This window comes from Melopsittacus undulatus, chromosome 7 (assembly GCF_012275295.1).
Source record: "Melopsittacus undulatus isolate bMelUnd1 chromosome 7, bMelUnd1.mat.Z, whole genome shotgun sequence".
NCBI lineage: Eukaryota > Metazoa > Chordata > Aves > Psittaciformes > Psittaculidae > Melopsittacus > Melopsittacus undulatus.
The window spans coordinates 42,322,296-42,344,755 of NC_047533.1; the positions used below are offsets into that span (position 1 = coordinate 42,322,296).

The 22,460-nt window shown below is 36.8% G+C and overlaps 1 protein-coding gene across 1 annotated transcript in view; it reads left to right on the forward strand.

The window, feature by feature from the left end:
• Window positions 1-22,460, forward strand: part of FSTL5 (follistatin like 5) — a 304,494-nt gene that overhangs the window by 184,964 nt on the left and 97,070 nt on the right. The window contains exon 7 of the mRNA XM_031048784.2: window positions 22,104-22,270. Within this exon, the coding sequence (XP_030904644.1) occupies window positions 22,104-22,270 (167 nt within the window). The remainder of the gene's footprint in view (window positions 1-22,103; window positions 22,271-22,460) is intronic.

The following is a 22,460-nucleotide window of genomic DNA, read 5'->3' on the forward strand; positions in this document are numbered from 1 at the left end:
TTACAGTCAGAAGTTTGTAAAGGTGGTTAGTAATTACTGAGATACCTGCATTTCCTAAGCATATCTGACATTTACACTATAAAAAGAGAATCTGGAGGCATAGTTTTACACTTAGATTATATGAAGGTGCTTTGAAAATGCTGTAAATGGTGTCAAGGGGATAAAAATTAATAATTCTTATTTTGCAGAGTTTGTGTAGGCCTTAGTGTTACAGAAAACTCTATTATGAGATATTGGGAAAGTTTTTGGATTGAATGTCCTCACATATCCATTACATACAATAAAGAAAAATTGGCTCAAAAAAGTGTGCATTCAAAGAAATATATTGGAGAAGAAACCCTTTTCGTTCACTCCATTGTTCATAGTGTCTTACAGTCTGGCAAAGCGTTCTTATTTCAGGAAATTTAATTACTAACTTCATTTCCAAAATATAACACAATTTCTAATGTTACTGTAGTATTCCTCCATAATGAGGAATACTCATTAATCAGATTCCTTTGAGTTGGTATTTTTTTCCAGTTTAATATTTTCCTTCTATAATGTGTTTTGTTGTCTTGTATGTCTTTGAAGTTTACAGCTGTCCTAGCACTTCCATACATGCCAGTTGACAATAAGTCTGTAGAAATTGCCGTGATCTTCATAGGTAGTAAGTTGCTTTCACTGTGTTCAGATAGTTGGATCATTTTCCTGTCTTGTCATCTATTTATTGTATATTCTGCCTTAGTTTTATTTAATTAGTTTTTTAACTTAAATTATTTCCTATTTAGTTTCCTCTTAGTTAATGTTCTCAGGCCTTGGGTTTGTCTTTCCTAACTTATTCCCAAGTCAACAAGGATTAATTAAAGGCAAAAGTTGTGCTCATATGTTCCTGACCCATCTGTTGAAGGATGCCCTGGAATAAAAATGAGAAATTCATAGCAGCCATGGGATTTTTGAGCTTTTTTACCCTATATTTGACATCTTTTTTGTAGTTCACTCATAAAATATGCTAAGGGGGAAAATTAAAAAGGCAGTGATTTGTAAGGGGCTTGGTGATGTGTCCTTTTGGAAAGCAGAAATGTGTATCTGTCCTACTGACTTGTGTTTCCTGAACTAATTTGAGCTACATGGAGGAGAGGCCTGCATCTGAATCAGAATCATCACTACTCAGTACTAAGCTCAATCTAAAAATCTAAAGCTACAAATTTTGGAAAGGGTAGGAGAATTGCAATATTCCGTAAAATATATGAAAGTGTTTTTAAGAGGCAGAATACTGTTCTTGAGCACATCTTATGATCTTATTAGTCTTGTTTGCAACAGTTGCTAGTACAGATAAGGCTAGTATTTTTAGTGCATAAACAATATGCTTAGATAAAAGGATTCTGTCGTGACAAGTTCTTACTCCTGACTAGCTGATAGCATCATTTTCTGAAGTCATATATTGAATGAAGGAAAATGTAATTTACATATTGTTAAATTTTGACAAATAGGATCAATTTAATCCTGTAGTTATAGAAGTTTTATGTTTGAAGATATGCATGAAAAGGTCTTTTTTTTAAATAAATCTTATTTCAGTAAGTCTTGATCTCTTATCATCAAGAATTTGCCTGGTTAATATACCACTGATCTCTCAAGTGTTTATAAGTATTTTCCCATATGCTGTCACTGCTAAAAATATTTGGATATGTATAGAGTTAAGAGTGTTGAACCCCGGAATTTAAGCTGCTACAACTCTATATAAATATTGACAACTGTATGGTTAGGGAGGAGAAAATATGAAATACTCCAGTCTGTCAAAGCTATTTTCATGGTCTCAAATAACGGTATTCTAAACTCTGATGCGTCGTCATCACTCCTGGCTTTCTAACTGCTCAAAACCAAAAATCTCATAATTGCGTATAATAATTACTCATATATTCATTAGGGAGATACATGCAAGCTGACTTCAGTAAGAACATTGATGTATGTGAGAGTTGCATCCGTTTGGTGAAATTGTATATCATGCTAACTCCACTTCCACTGATCACTGGAGCCCTTACTTAGTAGGATGACTGTTATATGTTTTATATGCAACTTAAAAACATGTGTACAGTTATCCAAATTTATTTTATATGCTTTTATATGCTGGATTTTAAAGAAACACACGCACAAAACTCCATTCTTCCCTCCCTCCCACCCCCCCCCCAGATGCCTCAAAAAGACTTAACATTTCCTACCAAAAGAAATAAGGAAACAGACTAAAAAAATATCCCTGTGTTTGTGTTGTATACAGAATTAAATTGTCATTAGATTCTTATGCCAGTTTTCTAAACAGATCATGCTCTCAGAGAATGAAATCTTGCGTTAAGTAGGTTAGCAAATGATTTATATGGAAATGCAATTTTGGCCATAGTAAAAAGAAGGTGCTATAGAAAGGCTGAGCTATATGTAGTGCAGTATTGTGTCAAAACATGTCTAAAAAAAGGATGCAAAACAGTGAAAACCTAGAGGAGAGGAGAACCACATAAGCTTTCTCAATGTAGTTATTTAGAATAGGAACTGGGAAGCTCGGTTGCCTATGGTGGTAGGGATCCAAACAATTCATCTAGTTGCCACTTTGCCATGAATAAAAAATTAGAGAATATGTCATTCCTTAAAAAACCTTGCTTTGCATTATGGTTATAATTCTTCCCACCCTAGACATATGGGAGAGATGTATTTGTTTGAGGGAATAGTTATAGTGGTTTAAAACTTGCTGAACACTCTATTTAAGAAATAGAACGCTCTATTTAAGAAATAGTTGATGCTAAACAAAGATTAATGTTTTGTTTGTGCTTATGAAGTGCTGAGTTAATGTCTACTTTGAGTAACAACACATACATGCTAACAACTTCTCTAGGGTAGAAGAAAGATACATCTAGTCCGGTATCTGCTCTGAGATTGCTTAGGGAAGATTGTAAAAGAAGAAAAAGCATGCAAGACTCCTCTAATATATTTTCTCTTCTCTAGTGAATTTTGTCTCAGAGACTGCATGTCTTTAACAGATCTTGATGGATGCTTCACTCAGAAATTTGATAGCTTTTTGGACCCATGTGAAGTTAGCATCTACAACTTTCTGTTTCATTTAATGACTTATGGATAAAATAAGTTTTGGGTTTTTTTTTTCTTCATTGTATACACCTTCTGTTTAGTTTATGCTTGTATAATAAGAAGCCATGGACATTTGCTCCATATTCTTAGTCTCCAAGACACTTTTTGGTTTTTCTAAGCTCCTGACTTATCTTTGTAGTCATCTTTTTCCTATTCTGAAAAATAGCTGCTTTTATTCCATTCATTTAGTATTGGCTTGTATAGACCCCCCCCCCCCCCCCCCCCCCCACATCTTTGATCATTCTTGTTGTGTTTCTCTGTTATTTTTCAAGTTTCACTGCAAGTTTTTTTTACAGAGGGAGGGACAAAAAGCAAACAGTTAAGATGCACATGCAACATAGATTTATAGTAGCATAGTAATGTTTTTCTGTTCGGGTACCGGTCTTTGCATAATAATTTCTTTTATTGTCATATTGTCAGGACTGAGTAGATGTGTTGGTAAAGCTGCAAATTATACTTTTGAGGTCTCATACCAAAGCAATAATAACTCGTTCAGAGCTCATCACTATACAAAAAAGGTTGGGCACTTTTTTTTACCTTCATGCAGTACTTTCAATACTGAATTAAATATGCTGAATTTGGCATGCCAGTATTGTAAGTAAGGTCTTTAAGCAAATCAGCTTTTACATTTGCTACCTAAACCACCTAATTAGTTGTTGTCTAAAAATTCTGTCTCAGAAAATTTTATCATTTCTTTTTCTTACCCCTTCTCTTGGGTACTGTTGGACAACGTGAGTTCCATTGGAGATCCATGTGGAACTGCACTGGTGGTTTTGTTTGTAAGAGACCTGCAAACAAACTCCTTCAATGAAGTGAAAGAAGATAGTTTCCCAGCCCATGACAAGATCTGATGCATGTTGTTTGTGGGAGGATAGATCAGATGATACTATGAGTAGGACTGTAGTATGCAGGACCCAAGTGCTAAGAACAATAGCTTAATACAGTCTGTTCTTAGTTTGCTCTTTAACCTTTGTGCTGATTTTCTTAGATTCATAGCCCGTAGTCTGCTTTGATCTCGGGGAAGTATACCAGGTTTGCAAATCTAAGAAAGGCATACACAGAGGAGTCCTTGTTTTCAAAATGCACCACAATGCTCAACACAAAATTGCGGTCCTTTGCACAGACATCTACTCTTAAAAGGAGTAAAATTCTATTCAGTAAACATCAAAAGTTAGAAGCTTCTGTACAGTCAGGTATCAGAGCCTATCTTGAATTCTAGTTTCTTTTTTTCCCCTCTAAATATAAATAGTCACATCAGCCAGCTGATCGATTTTTCAAAATCCCCTTCATCCTAAAACTGCTCACATCTGTGCTTATTTCTGTGTTAAAGATTTCTATGAGGAGCTGCTTCATAACTAGTGTTCAGATTGCAGTGAATTGTTGAATAACAGTCATGTGGTCCTCCTTTTTGTGTGGAAATATAGTAGTTCTGCTATGCTTCAGGCTTGCTAACTACATTTACAGTTCAGGTAATTTAATCCCGAATTACTATTTTAGAATATTGTCCTGGTCATTTTCCTGACAGAACTGGACAAAGAGAAAATTTTTACAAAGTTGGGTTATTATAAAACTCATAAGTCCAGAGATATTAAATGTTTACAAATTCTGTTATCGTCCTGTGAAAGAAGCTTTGAAATTTGAAAGTGAAATGAAACTGCACAGTAAATAAAATTGGCAAATTATTATATTTATAGACTGAAATCTTCATGCATAAAACTGTGAGTTACCAGGGCTGTCAACTCTCCTCTTAAAATTCCCATTTCATTATTGATTAGTTCCAGAATTACTTCATAGATTGAACTGCTGCATTTTAAAAGTTTCATTTGAGGTAACTGCAAGCATGCAGTATTGATGTTCAGCATCTGTTTTTGCAATAAACCAAAGAAGCTTAAAATTTGGATCTATACTAGTAAAACTGGTAAAAAATATTTATGTTAACTCTTAGCATTTAAGTAAAATGTTTTTTCTTGAACTAGTAATATGCAAACACAATAAACATACAGGAATTGATTTTTGCATTAATTCCTTTCTTTGTTTAGACAAATTCAACCGCTTGTTCTACAATAAATAAGGTCAAAGCCAATTATCACTATTACTTTAGTGAATTAGCACTTCCATGTTATCTGGATAGGAAAGCTATGTTTAACACCTAACTTCATTCACTGTGAAATTTGTTTTCAGGAGAAAAACAGAAAGCATTTTAAGAAGTAATGGCCTAGTATGCCTTTTTAATTACGTTTTCTTGCTTATGCATATTACTGCTTATTCTTACCTAAATGCTGTTTTTATTAGTTTATTTTGAGGTATGTATTTTTCAATATGTACTACAAGCATAGCTCATTGCAAAATTTGGTTCTGTGCCTATTTTTGAATAATACAGTGTTACAATTGAAATTTGTTCTTCATCACAAGTGCACTGCAAACAGGTGGTCTAGGTTTGTAGATATTTGGTGTGCATTTAAACTTCAGTTGTTAATCTAAAAAAAATTAATAAGGAAGCATTCTCTGATCAAAATTACCTTAAGATACTTTGAAAAATACCAGACTCATGCAATGATAAAATTTGTGTCATTGAACAAAGTTTTTGAAGGCTACTGGAAATAAGTTTTTTCGTAACAGTTGAGGCACTATGTCCTCTATTTTCCAATGATTTAATAGATCCCATAGAAATAAGGAGCTACAAAAATTCATTGCATCTTGGACAATATATCAGTTGAAACACTGAATATTTATGATGCAGGCAATAAGGTTGATTAAAATAAAATGAGTTAGCTTTAAACTAACTATTTTAGATTAAAGTATAGTTTTGGACAGTACAACATGTAGTCTGCATTATCTAATGCAGCAATTTGCAGCAGGAATGCTTCTCCTTCCAACTAAGCAAGATATTTTGGGTGGCTTTATACTTTACAGTGAACCCATTATGATAGTCTGACTACTAGTTTTTTTGGAGATCTTGTGTTATTCAGGTGAGATTGCCATTAATTTCAGTTTATTTCATTTATAGTAGCTAGAAATGAGATCAACAATAGCATGGGTGGCAATAGTTGCTGATGATAAAAAGCACACAAGAATGCAGTTTAATACAGTGAGGGAGGAAGAAATTTGCTAAGCAGATGCCAGAGAGCCTATAATTAGGAAACACTCCCTCAGAACCTAAAACTGAAAGCCATGATCCTTGGTCTTTTCTGTTGGTTGCCACCAAATAATTGTGCAGTCCACTGAAGGAATAGTGAATGACGCTTGTAGAAAGATGAGACACTATGGCAGCGCTCAGGTCTATAGTTTCTTAGATCAATTTAGACTTTTGTACTCTCTAAAGATCTAAATCCATGTAAGCTGGGCTTTCAGAAGTTCTAGATGATAAGATTTTTATTACCATCAGCCTTTTAGTGTAATTTATAATAAGTCTTTTAATTAAGATAATAAAAGAAGATTGTATCAACTTTACTTGACTTTTTGTTACTGCCTTATGAATCAAATTTTAATTATATGTTTGCACATAGGGCTTGATATTCCTGTCTTATTTGATAAAAAGAATGGAAAACAAATGAGAGGTATAGTGTAAAATTAGCTTTTGTTTGTTAAGATCTCCCTCTTTTATTCCTGGAGCTGAAAGGTGTTTGGTGAACAAGTGTCATGGTTTAGACACAGTCAGCTACACAGTCCCTCTCTCACCACCACCCCCTCCGTCCCCCCACCCTTTCTTTCCTTCCCCTCTTTCTGCCCTGCTCCCGGAGGTGTGGGGAATAGAATCAAAAGAATTTAAGTCCCATGGGTTGTGTCATGGTTTGAGCATGTTTTGAGGGTGTTTTTGTTCAAGGTTTTTTTCCAGCCAGGTGGAGGAGGGGAGTCCGGGAGGAAGGAGAGACAGGACACCTGACCCAGGCTAGCCAAAGAGGTATTCCATACCATAGCACGTGATGCCCAGGATGCATACTGGGAAAGAGAGAGCTGGAGAGAGATCTCTAGAGGAAAATGGAGGAAGGAGCACGCGGTGCTCAGCCGGGCAGGGTGGAGTGAGTTATGGGTCGGTGGCTGGTGGGGTGTTGTATTCTTTTTGCTTGTTATTGGCTGTATCATTATTATTTGTAGTATTAAATGGCAGTAGGGGTTTTGTGTTATGCCTTAGCAATTAAACCGTTCTTATCTCAATCCGTGGGGGCTACATTCTTTGGATTTTCCTTCCTAACTCTCCGGGAGTTGGGGGACTTGGTTTAAACCACTACATTTTTGGCGCCCAACGTGGGGCCCGAGGGTTTGAGATAAGAACAGATCTGAGCGGATTTATGGTCTCTTGTCACAATGCTGATTTATTGGCTCTTAGAGGTTTTTCTCTGGATCTCGCTGTTTCGGGATTTTGCCGGGTACTTTGTGTATGGATTGGATGTGTTTGTGTTTGTCGATCCTGGGGCTTGGGCTAAAGTTTTTGTTTCACTGTACTTTGTGTCGGAGGCTTGTAATACGGTGGGGCTCCGGCAGCAGGGGGGGATGGACGTGGCCATGGACTTGGACTTGTACCAGGCCGTCCCGCTGCTCTTCGCTGTCCTTGTCCTTATCCTCGTTGTCGTCTGCGTGGAGCTGCGTGAAGCCAGGAAGGAACGGCCCCGGGAGCTGCCGGCAGCTGAGGCTGCCAGGGAGAGCGGCACGGGGAGCCAAACGGCTGTGGCAGAGCAGCGGGAGCAGGCGGGGGAGGAGCAGAGCAGGGCGGTAGCTGAGCAGCGGGATCAGGCAGTGGGGGGGGGGAGTTCTGCGGCCGTTTCCGACCCTCCGACGGCCGAGAGTGTCTCCCGGAAGTCGCCCGCCGACCCCCAGCAGGATGCAGGAGACTACGCAGCACTTCCCAGCAAGGCAGTGGAGGAACCGAGTCCCGCCGCCGTTCTGAACCCTGCAGCAGCCGAGAGTTTCCACCGTAAGTCACCCACCGAGCCCCAGGAGCATGCAGGAGACCGTGCAGCATTTCCCAGCAAGGCAGAGGAGGAAGATGCAGACTCGGGAGAAGAGAAGCTGGTGGTGGGAGAACTGGCAAACACAGCAGCTACATCAGCCCCAGTGACAAGTGCAGCACAGGCAGCTGAGAGTTCTGACAGTTTTGAATGGCTTTTGGGTGCCCTTGGGACCTGCCTGCTGATTGTGATAGGGATCAGCATGGTGGCACACACACAGAGTGTGTTCCATCCACAACCATTTTGTCTGATCCCAAAAGTTAAGCAGAGTCAGGTTTGGGTCTTGTCTAGGGTTAGACAAGGATATAGGGGCACCAGGAGACTGTCCCCAAGGCTGGACAGTCATGAGTGGCAGGGCATGTGGGACAGTATGGCCAGGTATCTGGTCCACTGGGTCCCTCCAGTGCTTTGGAAGCATTGGAAGTGGAAGGCAGCTGTATGGAGTCCCCAGCAGCAAGCTGTAGAACTGCTGAAGGAGACGGTGAATGATTTTGAGCCTGGTGGGCCCAGATACTTCAGGCTATCAGTCCAGAGATGCAACATAGAGATGTCTCATGATCGAGGGGTGGACTTAAGAGTGATGGTGTATTCGAAAAGTAGGATCTGGGCATGACGTGAATGGTATGGAATAAGGGGTGGATAATGTCATGGTTTGAGCATGTTTTGAGGGTGTTTTTGTTCAAGGTTTTTTTCCAGCCAGGTGGAGGAGGGGAGTCCGGGAGGAAGGAGAGACAGGACACCTGACCCAGGCTAGCCAAAGAGGTATTCCATACCATAGCACGTGATGCCCAGGATGCATACTGGGAAAGAGAGAGCTGGAGAGAGAGCTCTAGAGGAAAATGGAGGAGGGAGCACGCGGTGCTCAGCCGGGCAGGGTGGAGTGAGTTATGGGTCGGTGGCTGGTGGGGTGTTGTATTCTTTTTGCTTGTTATTGGCTGTATCATTATTATTTGTAGTATTAAATGGCAGTAGGGGTTTTGTGTTATGCCTTAGCAATTAAACCGTTCTTATCTCAATCCGTGGGGGCTACATTCTTTGGATTCTCCTTCCTAACTCTCCGGGAGTTGGGGGACTTGGTTTAAACCACTACAGGTTGAAATAAGAACAGGCCAGTAACTAAGGTATAACACAAACCACCACTGCTACCACCAATAATAATAATAATGATAAGGGAAATAACAAGGGAAGAGAATACAATACCACCCACTGAAACGAGCCCGATCCAGAAGAGACCATGCCCTTCCGGGTAACAAACTCCCAGTTACCTCCCCGGGCATGACATGCTGTGGTATGGAATACCTCTTTGGCTAGTTTGGGTCAGGTGTCCTGTCTCTGCTTCCTCCCGGCCTCCCCTCCTCCTTGGTAGAGCATGAGATTCACAAAGTCCTTGGTCAGAATAAACATTAGCATCAACTAAGAACATCGGTGTTATCAGCTCTGTTCCCAGGCTGAAAGTCAAAACCACAGCACTGCCCCAGCTACTAAGGAGAAAAAATGCTACTCTTTAACCCAGGACAACAAGGCAATAATTACAATAAGTAAAAAGAGAAAACTAATGGTAAAGAAACGTGATTTTATGTGGCAAAATTGTCTTTGCTTTTGCATCAAAGCTCCTAACTTCCCTAATGAATCGGACTAATAAACAGTTCATTCAAATTAGCTGATTTTTTTAACTGTACAAGATTGCGTATTCCTCCCATTCTGGATATGAATTGTGAGACAAAGATATATTTGTAGACGTTTTGAATACTCTTAGATGAAGCTAAAGTTAACTGAAGCTGTACTTTGAACAAATAAAATGGTATCCAGATAAAGAACAGTGTCATGTTGCAAACCTAGGCCTCTGGACACTTTGGACAGTTTATTTTGCTGTCCCTTCAGAAGTCTTAATAAAGTCTTGAGGGATACTGTTAAGAACTTTTCAGAAATCCAGCTAGACTGCATGAACTGGTTCACCTCTGCACTTTGCAACCCCCACCCCTGCCGTTGGTAATTGGATTTGTCACAGACTCGTTCACAGCTGGGATCACTGAGTTGCAGAACATGTCAGAGGGGAATTTAACCAAACTCTGTTAATCAGTTTCAACGCCTGGTCTACCTGGATCCTTGTCTGCAAAGCTGATTTCTAGTCAGCTGCACCCCTGTATTGTTACATGGGCTTATGCTGTCCCAAGTGCAAGACTTTTAATTTGTCTTCATAGAATTTCACAATTTGTCAGCCTGCTTATAAAGTTCTCTCTGAAGTGCAGTGTTCCAGAAATACACTTCCTGATCCTGTGAATGCGGTGCCAACTGAAGAACTGCTGCGGGTGTATTTTGTCCAAGTCACCGTGAAGATGTTAGACAGTGTCAGCCCAGTATTGAAACCACTTGCAGCAAACTGACACTTAGTCTCTCAAATGCTGACCACTGCTTTTATACCTGAAGGTGAAGTAAGTTACAGGCCACTTATGATGTGTACACCTCCCTGTTTGAGATCCAGCAGTGCTTTTTCATTGAAAGGAGTTCAACTTTTAACCCTATTATCATTTAGCTAGAACTGTATTTACCACATGAATTTCAATTATGTCCTATTAATAAAGGATATAAGGACAAAGTTATGACTGAGAGTTTAGTGAAAATTAAGAAAATAAAATTTGTTATCAGTAGTTTACACTCCAGCTTTCACAAAACCTGGGAATCTGCAGGGTCCTGCAAACCAAATGGTGTTGAAAGTAGCCAAGATAGAAATTGAATATTGTCTGTTAGGCAAAATTGTCTTTAATGTCAGATCTTCACTCCTCTTTTCTTGTTTTCCTCATCCATCCTGGAATTAGATCAAAAGTGACACATATTAGGGAATAGACAAACTTGACTCAGTTTGGGGCACAATTTTAATCAATACAGTTTCTGGAGAATATATCTTCTCTTGTCTGCCAGATGAGTGACAGGGAAACTGGGGAAAGGTCTCCTTCCCAGAAAGATAAGGGCTGAGAAAACTGACGCAAATGGTGACCTGCTGTGAAGTTGGAAGAAAGAGAACTTCAAGGGTATATGCAAGCTAGGGTGAATTTCTTACCAGACAGCAAACACTTAAATTGAAGATGGAAGTTGGGTAGTAAGTGAAACAAAATCTGTATTTTGGTGTAAGCAGCCCAGGAAAGTGAGTGCACTTGGCTTTAGGAAAGAAAAGAAATTGTTACTTTGATTCTACATCGAACTTGCAATCTGTAATAAGTAATATATTGTGGGGTGAGCAAATCAACATGGTTTATATGGAAGATCTTGTGAAAGGCTTTCTGTATTTGTGTTAATCCACAGAGGTTTATAAATCAGCCTGGTCCTGTTTCAGCCTAGGCAATCCTTTCTCTTTATTTCATTTATTTTTTGTAGTGAAGTTGCTCATGAATGGATTTTCTATTTGTATATGTGTTTGTAGACAGACATGTCTCAAAACTTCATCCTCTGACTTTCTGCTTATGTCATTGGAATAAATTAGTGGTTGTCACAGTAACTACAGTTATTTGCTTCTGACAGCATTGGTTTGATCTCTTTAATCTTTGAAGGTCTCAATTTTGTGGATTTCAACCATAGTATTCAAAATAAGTTCCTTAGATACGAATAACTTAGAGGAGAAGTGCTTGATTTTAATTTAAGGGTCATAATTGTTATAAAATCTTAGACATATGAGACTCAAAGCTTTTTTTTCTTCTTCTTCTATAAGAAAAAATAATTGTGTGGGTTTCATGGGAGGAGCAGTGTGTGGGATTTTTTTGTTCAGGTGTTGGTTTAGGCTTGGGTTTTTTTGTTGTTTTTGTTTGTTTGGGAGGTTTTTTTGTGGGTTTTGTTGTTGTTTGCTTTTTTCCCCTCTCCTTTAACATCATATTATTGTACAATCATAATGATCTTTATTTTCTTTCTTCCACATGGGAAACTACCTCTTCCATTCCAAGTTAAGGAATTCCTCAGGTTAAGTCAGCAGAATTGTTGAGTTGCTCAGCTAACAGGCCAGATAATGTTCCTGTGCTTGTCAGATAATTTACTCTTTTGACTCATCATTTTAGTGTCACTACCGTAAAGTGCCTTTGACTTAGGCAGTACTGTATTGATGGGTTCTAAGACAGAATTCAGGGGAATTACCATTATATGCTTGCCCAGTATTTTCTTCCCTGAGCATTTGCCATTGGCTGTTACCAGTTACAGGATACCTCTGACCATGTGGATTTTTTTATGTGTGTAGGGGTGGTCATCTGATTTCAGCCAGGATAGAGTTAATTTTTTCTTAGTAGCTGGTACAGTGCTGTGTTTCGGATTCTCAAGAAAAGTGTGATCTGGGATAGGGGGAAGTGAGACTAAGATTACTTTTCTAAAAACTTTTGAATATTTGGTTTTAAATTTCAAATCTATATCTGCAATATGCATTGGCTTGTTCTATGCATGACTGAGAAGACTGAGAAGAAGTGTAAAACTGCACAGTCTTGGATAGGATGTTGGAAAAGCTTGTATTTAAGCTATGGAAGTGTTCCAGAGATGTCAGGACTTGACATTGCAGACATCTGAATGCTGTTCCAGGTCTTGGCAAAAAAAAAAAGCTATGCGGAGAGATCAGAAAAGAGTGATTTAGAGGGAGGTGTCTAGATTCTTCAGTTTCTAGAAGTTTAAAAGCCACGAGGACCCAGTGTCAGGGTCCTTAGCAGAATTCTGGTGGGTGAACTCTACAGTATGTACATGGAGAGACATAATCGTGCTTTTTTAAAATGTATTTGATACACAAATGAAAAATTAATTATTAGTACTGACTGTGAATTTATCAGTGATCAGTGTTTTGAAAACAACCTTTTTCTCATCTTGAAACAAGTTAAAAGTTTAGTAGCAATAGAAGATAATCCAGTTTCTGTATTTAATTGTATATACACCTGCTGTTCTGACAGCTAATTATACTTCAGTGGCATCTTCTACAGGGTGTACTGTTGTTCAGAATAAGATCTAAATCTGACTGAAATATATGAGATAAGATACTGGACATAAGGTGTGTACTCTCATGACCTCCCTGTTGTGCAGACTTGAATAATCACTGAAATATTGCAACTCATTTCTTCCTATACATGAGAAGATATGCATGTGGGAATGGGTGCATCTTGCCCAGAATTCAGGCAGGAAGTGGCATGGATACATTCCTACAAACTCTGACTTGTGAGCACACTAACTTGTATCTCTAAGCTACAAGGAAGATGTAGCCATCAACTCCCCTCCCCTACCTCACCCAGTGATAAATCCAAATAAGTGAACTCTAGATCTAAAATAAAATAAACCGGTGATGCTTATTTCAATATCTTGAGCTACTGCATAAATAGTATATGTGCATCTCTTTAAGAAAGGACAAGTAGAACTAATAGGATCTATGAGTGCAAGTAGTGAGAAAAATATAAAGGGAGGAAGGGCTGGAGAGAAATAAAACAAGATGATAATTAAGAAGAGAGGAAAAGAAAGACAGTGAGAAGAGGAAAAGATAGGAATGGAGCCTGATCTAAATGCATCTGAGTTTCTGTAGCTGGGAATGAAGAAAAAGCTTTAAAAAAAAAGAAATAAAAAGAAAAAGATTTAATGACAGTTTTTAAATGGAAGTATACAAGAAAAGCTGGCAAAATACTGCTTTTAAACATAACAATCTTGTGTAAGGTTGTGTATCTTTACAATTAGAATGGATATTTTTTGGAGTGGTTATTGATTTGCAGATAAACACTGAGGTTGTTGGATGTGAACCTCCTTGTTTGCTTTCTATGAAGAATCATTTTCATATAGTCTTTTTTATTTTTCCTGACCAGAGATGTTTTTCTAAGGTATTCTTGAAAAACTAATCCTTTTGTCTTCTGAGTAGAACAGGCTGCATCAAATTTTAGGTATGTTTCAGTACACTGCCCCAGGCAGAGCTATACTGGTTTTATGAGTTTAATCTACTTTGATAAATTTTGCTTTAGTTGGACTATTCAGAAGCATTGCTTAGGCTGCTCACAGCTGCAAGTAAAGACCTCTTGTAGGAGTTTTGTAGCTTGATGTGGCTCTTCTCTGAAATTGTTGCTGCTGCCTGTTACAGCTTCTGGTGAAACAGAAACATTCAGTGTTGTCTTCAGCAGAATAATCAGTTCATACTGCGTGTTTCTGCCTACATAATTCCAAAATTTAAAAGTAAGCTACTAAATTTATGAGTAAGTATAAAAACAAGCAAAATGAAGATTTTCACTTGAGCATATTGTGCTGGGGTAATGAAATATAGTCATAATTTGAATACACTGATATCTGTGCAAGATCCATTTAAAATATATTCTAAAATATATATTCCTGGTGTAGATAATATCCAGTGAACAGAAACATGTCATGAAGGAGTGGGTGAAATGCACAGAAGTTGACAGCATGCGTAGAGCCATCAAACTGAAGCTGTTTGATTGGAGATTTGGCAACGTGCATAAGGAAGCTGATGTTAATGTGATGTTATGAGGAAAACTAGAGATATGCTTTGGGGATGTTGCATTACATTTGACAAAGCTGAGCAATGTTCCTCCCCGGAAGAAATAAGATAGATCATGTTGTATTTATTTATTTTTCTCCCTTCTTGAATATGTAAGCACAGGTAAAAATCAGTGTAAATAATAGCGACACAGAAAATCTCATTCAACCTAGGTAACCTCCTAAAATTTTCTGTTACTATCTTTTTTGTATGCCTTTTTTTTTCTTTCTTTCTTCTTCTCTTCCATCTTTCTCACCGCTGTTGCAGACTCACCACTGCAATTTTGGAAGATTTGAAGTTCAGTCATATGCATCTAGAAGTACTAACTTTAGAAAATTAAACACTGACATTCCACAAAAAGTTTTGACACTAAATTTAACATCCCATCAATGTTTCATTATACTTGGTAATATTCTTTTGTAATATTATTGTTTTTAAAAACCTAGACATTTCAGTGTAATTCTGCAAGAGCTGTTATTAACAATATACTAGCATAACAAGAAGTATTTTTCTTTTAAAAAAGAAACCATATAAAACTCAAGCACAGCAATATTTATTTACTGATACTCCAGTGTTGTTCTTGAGTACCATCTTATTTTCCATATTCTGAACAAAACCACTTATTCTCTGCTGAATTTACAATGGATAAGAGTGTAAAGTGTTTCACACTAAATGGGAAAATTAGTTGCGAGTCTCTGAGGCTTGGTTTTTTTTTGGTTTTTTTTTTGTTTGTTTGTTTTAATTTCTAATGTATCTTGTTCAAGGTACATATGCTAAGATTGCTTTATCTTTGTACAGGCCATTCCTGTCATATGCTCTCTTCCTATCATAAAATAATAATAATAAGATATTTTTAATGGGTTTTTAAAAGATAACTACTACTGCAAGAACAGCTGTGTTTAAAAAAAATGTCTCCAGAAACTGCTGCGGTGCTATGGATGCACAGTGAACAAGTGTGTCCATACAAATGATCAAACAGATAAGATGGCTTAGCTGTGTGTGTCATATCATTGTATATGAAGACAGGTATTATTGGAGTAGGTTATTTGTCATATTTTCTTAAACAGCGATGCAGCATTCTGGGTGAGAGGGTTTATCATATAATCTGGACTGAGGTGGTTTCTATAATTTTTCAAAATATTTTTAGTGTGCAACTGTTTTAATTATATCTTAACTATCTGAAGTATAGCCTTTAGAATGGGGTTGAAATCTAAAAATGGCAATAGGTTATTAGGAAATTACTGTTTTGCTCACTCTGAGATTCCAAACATACTTTAAAACTGACTTTCACTGCAACTTCATTGGCTAGAAATATATTGTATGTCTTTGAATATTGAGTCTATAAAAGTTGCAAGTTTATTTATACACATATAAACCTAAGTTACCATATTGGACTACTGTCAGATCAGCAATTCTGGTAGCATGCATCGAATCAAATTTTGCCCTATCACAATAACTTTGAAATTTCCCTTAGGTTTCATTGAATGATGCATAAAATCAGTTACAGAGCATACTGAGGTTATGTTAAGGTTAGGCAGGCAATTTCAGTCTGGTGGGGTGATGACAGAAAGAGGAATGAGAGAGATTTACTGTTTACCATTACTTTTCACTGTCTCTTTAAGAGATGTAAATTCATGAAACCCAGCCATCCTTCTTTGTAAGGAGAAAGAACTAATCTGCGAGTCAAGATATGCAAAGTTTTGATTGTTTTGTTTATCCCTAATAAATAGACTATGAGAAACAGGCTGTCACAGTGTTATGGGAGTAGATTACTGATTTTGCCTGCAATTGAAGACTTTGAAGTCCAATATAGATAATGAGTTGACTTTCTTGGCCTGTGTTTTCCTCTAGGCTGAAGAAGTTCTCATAAGAATTGAATGGCCTCTGCAACTTCAAGAGTTTCTCATAACAAACTAGTCTGTAGGGTAAACCCATTATCTGCACTGTTGTAAAAATACTGAGTAGTAATGAAACTTTTCAAAACATGCTTAGGTATACCTAATATTCCTGTAGTACTGATACAAGAATATTAGACAAAGCCAAATACATATAGATATTTATCCGTATTTTCCAAAGTGGTTTTAGCTGGATTTGAATGGTGTATCTTTGCAAGTTTATTATTTTATGTATTTCATCTCCAGAAATCAATTCTCCAATTCTCTGATCTATTTCAGGTGTTGGTACAAAGTAACCTTAATGTTCTGGGTTCAGCAGTAGCAGTCGTTTTTCTCCTTCTTAGTAGCTGGTGCAGTGCTGTGGTTTTGACTTTCAGCCTGGGAACAGCACAGATAACACCGATGTTTTTAGTTGCTGCTCAAGGACTTTAGTTGTTGACCAAGGACTTTGTGAGTCTCATGCTCTGCCAGGGAGCAGGGAAAGCTGGGAGGAAGCAGAGACAGGACACCTGACCCAAACTAGCCAAAGAGGTATTCCATACCACAGCACGTCATACCCAATATATAAGCTGGGGGCAGGTGCCAGGAAGGGCTAGATCACTGCCGGGGTTGGGCTGGGTATCAGTCGGCAGGTGGTGAGCTGTTGTATTCTCTTCCCTTGTTATTTCCCTTATCATTATTATTGGTGGTAGCAGTGGTGGTTTATGTTATACCTTAGTTACTGAACTGTTCTTATCTCAGCCCGTGGGAGTTACATTCTTTCAATTCTCCTCCCCATCCCTACGGGAGAGGGGGGAGGAAGAAATGGAGCAGTGAGTGAGCAGCTGTATGGTTCTGAGTTACCGACTGGGCTTAAATCATGGCAAGTGGTCACCTGAGAAACCTGATGAATATATTTGGGTTTTCAGTGAATGCTGCTAATACTGAACTTCTGGCAATTCTTGACTTTGTGCAGTGTATTAAAAGAGGTGCAGCCCACAGCCACATAGAAGTATTTTGCATTTCATTATATAATGACAAGGGGAGTTGTAGAGAGTCAATAATTCCTCATATTTCCATGAACAGTGCTTCTGAACTTTCTTTAAATGATCCTAGTGCCCTGCAGAGCAAATGAAATTATATGTTTTATTGATTTTTATAAAGGCTTAAATCAATCATTATAGTCCACGTTGCTCTCATTTAAAACTTGAGTCTTGTTGAGTGCTTTAGGATGTGCAGATTTATGAGAAGCACAAGGTCTTGAGGAGAAGTTTGATTCAATGGACATAGCAAGTGAAAACCATTTCATTAAAATAAGAATGAAATTTAAAGCATGTGTGACGAGCTTTGAAGTTTTGTTTTAGTTTTATCAGTTTATGTATTAGAAATTAGAAAAAAGTGGTTATCACTGATTTCTATGATTGTCATCATTCACATTAGAAAAAAAGAATAATTAAAAGGAGCATTTGTAATATGTAAGCAATGTAGAAAATATTCTTTGTCATTCAGAGATAATCCTATTCAAAGCAATGAATAATATCAGAAGGGCCAGTTCACCTACTGAGTAAAATGATTTTCAGGAGGTAGCATGTACTGTTTATTAGCTCAACTGCTTTAAAGTAAAATTGTTTGGTTTTGGTTTGGTTTGGTTTGTTGTTTTGTGGGGTTTTTTTTCTCATTAAAGCTGTGAAAGTACCTGAAACTGTTTTTCACTTAAAGCTGGACCATGTAAACACCGTAAAGAAAACTTAGAAATCACATTTGCTGGGTGAACTCCATGTAAAGTAAAGAAGAATGCCTTAAGACTACAAATGTCTGTACTGGTCCCAGGTCCAGATAGTCCAATACTTTCTCTCAAAGAAGTGTAAAAATAATATCATTATACTTTTACATTTGTTTGTGTGATCTTGTCCTGCACATGCAAGCTTCTGGGATCCACAATATCCTTTAACAATGATTTTTTTCAGATCTGTCACTGTAAGTATGAAAACTACTGTCCTTCATTTTGAACCCAGCCTCACGCTTGCTTATTTTGATGTTTTTCCAGTCTTAGAAGAAACAATAAGCCATCAGTAGCTATTCCAGCTTTCCATGAGAGCTATGATTTTGTAGACTGCTGTCAAAGGTCTCTACATTGTGTTTCGTAAAAGAAAAATACAGGTCTATTTGATAATTTTCATATTTTAACTGTTATATACCCTTATCATGTTTGTTTTGCTTCTGCATTCTGCTTTGCAGAGGACCCACAGCTGCATATGGTTTTCAAGTGAATAAACCATGAGGCAAAATTATGACGATTTTGTTCACTTTTAGTTCCTTCCTTAAGATATGATTTTTTCTCTGCTAAAGAGGGCAGAGTTGATATAACTGCATATCCTCACTCACTGTTTCTCTCCTGCCAAGTCAGCTTACAACCCATTGATCTAAATTCAAAGGATTGCTTTTGCTGTCATATGATACTTTTACCCCCATTGAATTTATCTACTATTTTATTGTTTGGGGGTTTTCAGTCTCACAAAGTTCTTGGGATACTTCTCACTGTCTGCTGCTTTCATTCTTAGTACTTGAAACAACTATTAGAAAATAGAGACTTTGTTTTAAGGTAAACACTTTGTAAGTGCATACATTTATAAGCTTTTGTAAGTTATAATTGTCTGTGTTTTATTTAGTCCTGTTATTTAATTCTGCTGATTATTTATTTTTATTTTTTTTAGAAATTTGAAAAGAAATGTGGTCATTTTAGATCCTTACAAAATCAAAAGTTGAAAGCTGCTTCAATAATAAAATAATTGGAAGCTAAATTCACCAAAGCAAGAGATCAACTGCCATATCCTTACTTTATCCTAACTTTTAAAACCTGAACTATCCATAATGTTTCTCGGTTTGAATAAAGAATACTGTATTCCATATTTGTAAGAGGAAATTGAAACTGTAGGGTTTTTTCTTCACTTTTGTCTTTCAGAGAAGCTTTCAAGTTCTTCTATAAAATAAACGTTTCCTAGCATGACCTACGATTCACTTTCCATTAAATCTCATTGACTAATTTTAGGAATAAATGCAGGATTGTGTTTTCTTTTATGGTTTCTGTTAATTTTTTTCATGGGATTGTTTTGTACAGGACTTCCTAAAAACCATGAGCTATTACAGTATTATAATTGTCAACAAAAAATTATTTTCAAGTCTCTTGTCAGCAAAGATGAAGGATGAATAAATGTTAATTATAATTGTAAGTCTATTAAGAACTTTTGGTTTTGAATAACAACCATGCTACCATAAAATAAAAGTAGAATCTGCTCTGCTATGCTAGTCATGAGGCTGGAAATAAGACCTGAATTTTAATCCTAGATCTGAAGCTAAAACATTAAGGAGTAGTGAAAAAAAAATAGCTTTTTTTTTTCTTCTGTGTACTGTTAAATGGACCATGAGAACAGAAAGACTGCTTTGCTGGTGTAAGACCTTAAAGAGCAGCCACTGGCATAAGACCCTAAAGAACAGCCACTCGTGAAACATGTTCTATTACTTCTCATATTGAAATGTTCTACTAAATATGCAAAAAAATACGTTTACAACAAGTTCAAAGCAGAAGATATAGCAGAAAATGACAAAATTAGTCGTGCTAATGGTGATGTGAACTGATTTTAAAATTGCTGTTGAAGAACAGCAAAATGACACTGATGGGCCTGAAGAGGAAAAGGAATGTTACCTATCTGCATTTCAGCTATTTCAAGCCATCAAGTAATGCTATCCATGAAGTACAGAGCTTACTCTGTTGATGGACAAAAGGCTTCTTTGCTTTGTTTTAAAAGGTGATTGCTTTTAAATTAGGTTTGAAATAGGCAAATAAAGTAAATACAGGCTTGATGGGGTCTTAATTTTAGATAGTGATTACCAGTCTGCATAATGTTCATTAGTTTAGAGTTTTTTGTGGCTATGTACACACACAACTTATGTAGGTAAATGAAGAGGTTCAAATTGTACATTTATTGATGGAATTAAGTTAGCTAAAACAGTCTACAGTTGCATAAGAACTCTCTTCCATAAATAATAAATTATAAACTGATATATAAAGTCCCAATATAATATTTAAAAACTTTTGTTTGGAGTGATATTGCGGGTTTTCTTTACTGATTATAAGACATAGTAAGAACCATTTCATGTCCAGAAATTTCATATGCTTCACTGTTTCTTCTCCTATTATCCTGATTTGGTATTCTGAAATACAAAAGAGTTTTGTGATTGCATACAGTCCCCTACAGACTGTTTTAGGCCATCGAAGGAGTGGGCAATAAGATTTTTTTTGTGTATAGGGAGAGAACTGAAATAGCCCAACTTTTACTGCCTATTCTTTAACTTCTTCAGAAACCTAAAATAAATCCAAGTGTAACAACACTTTTTATAAAATGTTCTCATTTTAAAGCATCAGAATTTTACGTTATGCACATCAGCCCATAGTATTTAGGATTAAGAAAACAGAAGGTTGATCAAATCACTGCACAGCTGTAACTGTCTTTTTTCCCTTACACTGCCCTACCCCTCCTTCTATGTTTTAAAAATACATTGATACAGTTTTATATGTTAGCTTACAATAATATTGCCATAGCTTAACATATATGAAGAATGACAACCTAAGATATATGACTCTTGAAAAAATAATGCTTAAAATAAGGTTCCATTATTGATTTATCTCTATTGCTTTTAAGATATTTTTGCAAAATGTCAGCTTTGAAAACTCCATTTCCCTGCCTTTCACATTTAATTACTAAATATTGGGCAAAGGAAGAAAATGGAAAAACACTGTGTTCTGATTGATTTAGGTAATAATAAAGTAAAAGTTGATTTTCAAGCCTTTTGAAATAGCTTATCAACACGAGTACTTTATACTGTGTTGCACAGTAAATGCAAAAAGTATGTGGCAAATATTTGTGGAATAAGATAATTCACGATATGTCAAGTGATGCATGGCATTTAGTTCAGGTTTGTGTTTAACCCTGTTTTCTCTTTTTTGTGTATTTAAAGAGATTTATTCAAGTACACAATATTTATTTTTCTGGCTCTGAATTTCTGCAGTTGTAAAAGGAAACATGTTTGAAACGCAGGAGAAATCATTTTAATACAGTTTTTAAAAAATTACATTAATGGGTACACACTGTGATTAATGCATCTTCTTTTGAGACTGAAATAGAAGAGATTACTAATGTTGTTTTGATCTGGAAACCATGTTTTCACTGATATCAAGAAAAGACTCATAAAGGACTTTGTTGTCCATCTCATTCTCAGTCCTGTATGTTTTGTACTCTGAGCTCAGTTATTTTTATGAATGCATATTTTAGTAATTCGGCCATTTTAGTTCAGATGAATGTGCTGACTGCTCTGCTGCATTGGCCTTAACTGTCAAATAACTTGTGGTGTCAGACTTTGTGTATACTGTCATGTTTATAACAGTCGTACCTCTGAAATTCATTTTCATATTAAATGCTTATTTCCTTACAGGGTGATACTTGTCAGTCAATTTAATTGAAATGTCATGCTGACCTTTATTTGAAATACTCTGAACTTCCTGTGGTTCTTGGAAGTTCTTTTTACTTTGATTCCAATTAAAATCCTTAAATTACCAATGTACAAAACCTGCATGCTAATTAACCTTCTGAATCTGCCTGCTAATTAATCCTACAAACAATATATCTTTTACAGAAGTAGTTCAGCTGAGTCTGCCTGAAGATCAAAAACTAAGCACAACTGCAGCAACAGTGGGACAGAGTGTGGTCTTAAGTTGTGCAATCCAGGGAACTCTGAGACCTCCCATCATCTGGAAGAGGAACAATGTTGTTCTGAATAGCTTAGATTTGGAAGATATCAATGTAAGTAAGAGAAAGCTCTTTAACTGCTTAACAATTTATTATCAAAACGTTTCATAAAGAGTAGAAAGATGTGTAACAAGCTGCATGACTCTGATGTTTCGAAGAAAAGAAATGGAAATGAAATGTTTGTCAGACTATTTTTATTTTGCTGTGTATTCCAACCTTTATTGTTAAACATAGAGAAAACATG